At 50.3% G+C, this 7253-nt stretch overlaps 1 protein-coding gene across 1 annotated transcript; it reads right to left on the bottom strand.

Moving 5' to 3' along the window:
* Positions 1–1721: 1721 nt before the first annotated feature.
* LOC143942465 (uncharacterized) lies at positions 1722–5733 on the bottom strand. Its single transcript, XM_077463775.1, has 2 exons — positions 3422–5733; positions 1722–3322 (listed from the first exon to the last, which is right to left on the bottom strand). The coding sequence occupies exons 1-2, from the start codon at positions 3521–3523 to the stop codon at positions 2177–2179; spliced, it is 1248 nt and encodes a 415-aa protein (XP_077319901.1). The 5' UTR covers positions 3524–5733; the 3' UTR covers positions 1722–2176.
* Between the last annotated feature and the right edge of the window lie 1520 nt (positions 5734–7253).

Raw genomic sequence — 7253 nt, 5'->3', positions numbered from 1 at the left:
GTGGGAGGTATGTACATGAGGGGTGTGGAGTGTATGGAGGTGGGAGGTATGTACATGAGGGGTGTGGAGTGTATGGAGGTGGGAGGTATGTACATGAGGGGTGTGGAGTGGACTGGTATGTCCCTGCACAAAATGACATTTCTAAAGGAATAAAAGTCATTTAAAACTGCTTGCGGCTTTAATGTAATGTCTGGTCCCGGCAATATGGATGAAAATCATTGAGAACAAAGGCATGGGTACCCCGCCCCCAAGCCCATTACCAGCCCCTTTGGGTCTTGTATGGACATTAAGGAGAACCGCACACCCAAATTATAAAAAGGAAAGGCCTGAGGCCCCCAGGCCCTATATACTCAGAACAGCAGTATACAGGCGGTCCAAACAAGACAGGGACTGTGTAGGTTTGTTATTAAGTAGAATCTGTTTGTAATTTTTAACTGGTACATTTTTAAAGTGTAGCTCCAGCCAAAAAATCTATTTTTAAGCTTTTTGGAAAACATAGGGAAGGGTTATCACCCCTGTATAATTTGTTTTGCTGTCTGTGCGCACCTGTTCAGAAGATTTCACCTCACTTTCTGTCCCAATGACAATTGGATTGTTAAAATTTGGGTTTTTTTGTGAAACAAGGAACTCTTACAGGAGAGAATTTCCCTTCCTAGGGGTAGATTTCCTCTCACTTCCGGTTGTCTCCTTCTGTTTGAAAGTAGGAGTTGTTTGTAAGTTGGATGTTTGAAAGTAGGGGCCTGCTCTATATACTCAAAATATAAACGCAAAAATGTGGGCCTTAGGTGTTGGTGTTGCCACAACACTGTAATCCCTCACAGTTACTCTGGGTGGGCGCAGGAACGGGCCCTGCTGTGAAATATTAGATCAAGAATTGTAATTACATGCCCCTGAACAGGGGCAGAAAAATTGGGCCTTAGGCACTGGTGCCACAACACTGCAACCCCTTACAGTTACTCTAGTTGGGGCACAGGAATGAGCCCTGCTGCAAAGTATTGCATCAAAAATTGGCCTGTGACCAATTATGGCTCTCTTCGCTGACGCCGCTGTGAGTGGCCAAAGCATGCGGGTCATCGTGCATGCTTGGCCAATCATCAGCCAGCAATGCACTGCTATGACGCAGTGCATTATGGGCCGTGACACGCCGCTCTAATTTGGCACCAACGGACCATAATGTTCGATCTTCCTCTTGAAATCGAAGCTCATCCCTAGTGGTGAAGTATGGGGCAAGATTCCTCACCCTGCTGCCATTCCTCATTATATTTCTTAGAAAAAAGAAGAAAAAAAACACATACAAAGACAATTAAGGTGCGACCAATCTTTATTGGAGATAAATCTATAGATGGAAATGATTGTCGGGCTTCGGAGAACAGTGACGGTTGACCTAGGACTCCTCAAAGGCAGGGCCTTTTTACACTAAGCCTAAACCTTAAGATGATTCAGAGGAAGGCGAAAACCCCCCGGCCAGATGGGCTCCAAGGGGGGGAAAAATTCCTTCCTGACCCCCTAAGGCGATCGGATTGTCCCTGAATCATCAGTCTAGGGTGCCCAGTTCATCTCATATAGAGAAAAAAACCATACATAGAACCATACAGAACATATGTATTGCAGGTATGTATGCAATAAAACACACCTACCTGCTTGTTCACAATCATCTTTGGGGCTCATTCAGAATATATGCATTGAGCATCCGCACAGATCAGCGCCCCCACTTCCTTATGTTTTCTGTGCCCAGCCCCCTACAGGAGGACTGGTGGTACCCCCTTATTGGTGGCCCTGGTGGTGGTATGTAGACATGCTGTGTATGATGGTATGCATGGTGCTATATACGCAGGTATGTATGCAATAAAACACACTTGCATGCTTGTTTACAATCATCTTTGGGGATCATTCAGAATATATGCATTGAGCATCCGCACAGATCAGTGCCTCCCCCACTGATCAGTGCATCCGCCCGCCGCACCGATTCCTCATGTTTTCTGTGCCCAGCCCCTACAGGAGAACCAGTGGTACCCCCTTATTGGTGGCCCCGATGGTGGTATGTTTGGTACTAGGTAGGCATGCTGAGTATGGTGGTATGTATGGCCCTATGTATACATTCTATGTATGGTTCTATGTATGGTGTAGGGAGATCATTGCCAGTGTGCCACAATTATCTCACTCAGTACTGCTTGTGTTACCGTCTCACAGCAGGCAAATCTCTTTTGAGGTCAAATACCCTCGGTTGGTGGTGACGAGGCTCTTCCTTCAAATGGTGATGAGGAGGCCCTCTATTAATGTCATTGCCCCTCGGATGGTGGTGACGAGGCTCTTCCTTCAAATGTTGCTGACGTGGCCCTCTGTTAATGTCATTGCCCCTCGGTTGGTGGTGACGAGGCTCTTCCATCAAATGGGGCTGACAAGGCCCTCTGTTAATGTCATTGCCCCTTGGATGGTGGTGACGAGGCTCTTCCTTCAAATGGGGCTGACGAGGCCCTCTGTTAATGTCATTGCCCCTTGGATGGTGCTGACGAGGCTCTTCCTTCAAATGGGGCTGACGAGGCCCTCTGTTAATGTCATTGCCCCTCGGTTGGTGGTGACGAGGCTCTTCCTTCAAATGGGGCTGACGAGGCCCTCTGTTAATGTCATTGCCCCTCGGTTGGTGGTGACGAGGCTCTTCCTTCAAATGGGGCTGATGAGGCCCTCTGTTAATGTCATTGCCCCTTGGATGGTGCCGACGAGGCTCTTCCTTCAAATGGTGATGAGGAGGCCCTCTGTTAATGTCATTGCCCCTTGGATGGTGCTGACGAGGCTCTTCCTTCAAATGGGGCTGACGAGGCCCTCTGTTAATGTCATTGCCCCTTGGATGGTGCTGACGAGGCTCTTCCTTCAAATGGGGCTGACGAGGCCCTCTGTTAATGTCATTGCACCTTGGATGGTGCTGATGAGGCCCTCTGTTAATGTCATTGCCCCTTGGATGGTGCTGATGAGGCCCTCTGTTAATGTCATTGCCCCTTGGATGGTGCTGACGAGGCCCTCTGTTAATGTCATTGCCCCTTGGATGGTGCTGACGAGGCCCTCTGTTAATGTCATTGCCCCTTGGATGGTGCTGACGAGGCTCTGTGTTAATGTTATTGCCCCTCGGATGGTGGCGACGAGGCTCTGGGTTGATACTGGTTTTCCAGTGGTGAGTATTAGGCCACTGGCTGCAATTCACATTCTCGCTCAGGTAGGAGAAGCCCTCAAATCTCTCCTGCCGGTGTGGAACCTCATCTCTCCCAAAGTCTTCATTTTTAATGAAAGCATCCCCTGGAATTCCTTCCCCCAGGTCTTCCTCATGCATCTGGAAAGAGAAAAAAGTATTTTGTCAATGTTTCTGATCGATAGGGAAATAATCCCTAGAAATCCCCCCATTGTGCTGGGACTCCTCCCGTATACTTACATGTCGATTTGGAAATGGTGGGCGTGAGTTCCCTTTCTCTAGCTCCTTCCAGTCCACCTTGCTGAAGTAGGGGTGTTCTCTGATGTCTCTTACTAGACTCATCCGCAGCTCTTGGTCTTTACATAGGAACTGTAAAAAGGAACAAAATATAATAAGATACACTGGAATAACATGAACAATCTATGAACAATGTAATATTTGATTCTGATTCTCTCTATTATTTTGCCTTCTGACCTGCTACTACATCCTGATTGGATTGGATGGTAGCATGGGGCCTTATTTGTGTCATATTAGTTCAGAATAGTTATTAAAGGAAAGAAACATCAGATATTTTGCAATTAAATGTGAATTAGGAATGTATTAAAAAAGAGATTTCTATGAAATCTGCACCTGCCATGATTTTTCTTATGACTCTGGCAGTCCCAGGGGAGTTCTATATGTTGTCTGTGCACGGAATGTCCCCAGAAATTGAATTCAATGTGTGCGATTGGCCCCATCACTATCCAATGGAACCACCCGGACCGTAAATTAAAAAGGGCTGCTTCTTTCCTTATGACAGGGGAAGGCAGATCCTTCCATTAAGCAGTCAGCTTGCTGAAAGTACAGCTATGACCTCCATCGATATGTGATGGTAAGAAGGTGGAACCATGTTTAATAAAATCCTAATAAGATATAATGTATGCAACAGGGAAAGAACATTGTCACTTAAAAGGTGTAAAATTTCTATGTATACTTACCATCTCTATGACGTCACGGAGATACGGGTTCATGCTATCTGGATAATGCGGTTCCCTTGTGGTCACGATCTTCACTTCTTCCTCTGCGGACTCCCTGCCGGTCAGAAATGGATGTCTGCCGAAAGCCATCTTATACACGATTATTCCCAGAGAGAAATAATCAGCCGCTCCGAAGTATGGAATGTTTTGAAGGGCCTGTAGAAACATAAAGAGAAAAAGAAGGATGAGCTGATTGTTGGGTAGAGGACGGAGACGACTCAATGCTGATATATGGGATCTATGAATCCTCCCAGGACTCCTAAAATTGTGCTCAAAAGACCTCAAACCAAGGCGGAGCTTGTGAATATTGGAGGTGGGGCTTTAGGTCTCACAGAGACACAAAAGGAAATTGGCTGAAATCTTCCAAATTGAGGTAAATTTCACCAGAACAGGTGTGCCCGTTGAAGGTTTCTCCTCCCCTCGTGTTCTGGGGAAAGATCTAAAACTCTAACTTTCTTTCTCAATGACAATGGTCACCAATACAAACCAATGGGGACAAATACCCCTGGAATATTGTTCCAGCCTGGAAACCCACTGAAACCAACCAGGTCACCAGTAAAGAAATTCTTAATTTAGTGAAAAATTACCTCCCTTTAGCTTATCTCTATATCCCATTATAACAAATATTACAATTAGGTCTAATATCAGGTGGAAAGCAAGTATCTTACCTCTGGCGACAAGTACCCTGGTGTTCCCGATTGTCCTTGAATCCTGCTGGACTCCGTGACGCCCATACGTGCCAAGCCGAAATCGGCTATTTTGATGTGTCCAACGTTATCCAAAAGAATATTTGCAGGCTTGAGGTCTCTGTGGATGATCTCCCTAGAATGCAGAAACTGCAGACCACAGATCATTTCTGCTATGAAGTATCTGATGGGGGAAAGAGATAGAGGAATTAGCATCACAAATCATCACAGAGTAATGAAATCTAAAGATGAAATGACTTCCCCCTGTAATACATAGGGGTTTGGATGGACGAGGCTCAGGTGAAGGGGCTGACTACATCACTGGCTGTGGTCAGTCACCCCCGACTCCAGAGTGACCCGTTCATTGATCTTACCTTATGGTGCCCCCAGGAAATGGAGCTACTGCCATGGCACTATGGAGATCCCCTCTGGTCACACATTCCAGGACAAAGGCGAGATGATTCTGTGTGAACACAAGAGATAAAGTTTACATTATAGACATGCAGGATTTCATTTTGTGGAGGAATAGACAGACACACTTAATTTAGGAAAACCGGACAGAGGAACTAAGTAGGCCGCCATTACTGGACTGTTCTTATTGCAATGCTACTTCTGTCTGGTCTGGTAAAGAAATTGGAAGGTGAAAAGACTTACCTTTGTCTGGAACGTTCCAAACAGATGTGTAATAAATGGACACTCCCTGGCTACTTTCAGCACGTCACGTTCTAAGAAAACCATATCACTATCGTCTTCATAATGAATAAATTCTGTCTTTTTCACAAGTTTAACCGCCAGCTTCTGGTCAATGGCGGGATGAGAGGCCAAGATCACCTGCGAACTGGCCCCCTTTCCAAGGACTCCATAATAGGTCATGTGTTCAAAGGAGAGTACACATGACTGGTCCTTGGTGACCACGCTGGATGGTACTTGTGAGGCGATCTCATCATGTGTGCTGCGGATGGATGGATTGTCTAGGTCGCACTCTGGTGGAGTAGCCACGTCTTGGTCGCACTCTGGTGGAGGGGCCACGTCTTGGTCGCACTCTGGTGGAGGGGCCACGTCTTGGTCGCACTCCGGTGGAGGGGCCACGTCTTGGTCGCACTCCGGTGGAGGGGCCACGCCTTGGTCGCACTCCGGTGGAGGGGCCACGCCTTGGTCGCACTCCGGTGGAGTGGCCACGCCTTGGTCGCACTCCGGTGGAGTGGCCACGCCTTGGTCGCACTCCGGTGGAGTGGCCACGCCTTGGTCGCACTCCGGTGGAGTGGCCACGTCCTGGTCGCACTCCGGTGGAGTGGCCACGTCCTGGTCGCACTCCGGTGGAGTGGACAGGTCCTGGTCGCACTCCGGTGGAGTGGACAGGTCCTGGTCGCACTCCGGTGGAGTGGACACGTCCTGGTCGCACTCCGGTGGAGTGGACACGTCCTGGTCGCACTCCGGTGGAGTGGACACGTCCTGGTCGCACTCCGGTGGAGTGGCCAGGTCCTGGTCGCACTCCGGTGGAGTGGACACGTCCTGGTCGCACTCCGGTGGAGTGGACAGGTCCTGGTCGCACTCCGGTGGAGTGGACAGGTCCTGGTCGCACTCCGGTGGAGTGGACAGGTCCTGGTCGCACTCCGGTGGAGTGGACACGTCCTGGTCGCACTCCGGTGGAGTGGACACGTCCGGGTCGCACTCCGGTGGAGTGGACACGTCCTGGTCGCACTCCGGTGGAGTGGCCAGGTCCTGGTCGCACTCCGGTGGAGTGGCCAGGTCCTGGTCGCACTCCGGTGGAGTGGACACGTCCTGGTCGCACTCCGGTGGAGTGGACACGTCCTGGTCGCACTCCGGTGGAGTGGACACGTCCTGGTCGCACTCCGGTGGAGTGGCCAGGTCCTGGTCGCACTCCGGTGGAGTGGACACGTCCTGGTCGCACTCCGGTGGAGTGGACACGTCCTGGTCGCACTCCGGTGGAGTGGCCAGGTCCTGGTCGCACTCCGGTGGAGTGGACACGTCCTGGTCACACTCCGGTGGAGTGGCCAGGTCCTGGTCGCACTCCGGTGGAGTGGCCAGGTCCTGGTCGCACTCCGGTGGAGTGGACACGTCCTGGTCGCACTCCGGTGGAGTGGACCCGTCCTGGTCGCACTCCGGTGGAGTGGCCAGGTCCTGGTCGCACTCCGGTGGAGTGGACACGTCCTGGTCGCACTCCGGTGGAGTGGACACGTCCTGGTCGCACTCCGGTGGAGTGGACACGTCCTGGTCGCACTCCGGTGGAGTGGCCAGGTCCTGGTCGCACTCCGGTGGAGTGGACACGTCCTGGTCGCACTCCGGTGGAGTGGACACGTCCTGGTCGCACTCCGGTGGAGTGGCCAGGTCCTGGTCGCACTCCGGTGG

The sequence above is a fragment of the Lithobates pipiens genome, unplaced genomic scaffold (genome assembly GCF_037356315.1).
Source record: "Lithobates pipiens isolate NorthernLeopardFrog02 unplaced genomic scaffold, aLitPip1_a1.2 Scaffold_30, whole genome shotgun sequence".
Classification (NCBI taxonomy): domain Eukaryota; kingdom Metazoa; phylum Chordata; class Amphibia; order Anura; family Ranidae; genus Lithobates; species Lithobates pipiens.
This window is presented reverse-complemented; position numbering and strand designations above follow the sequence as displayed.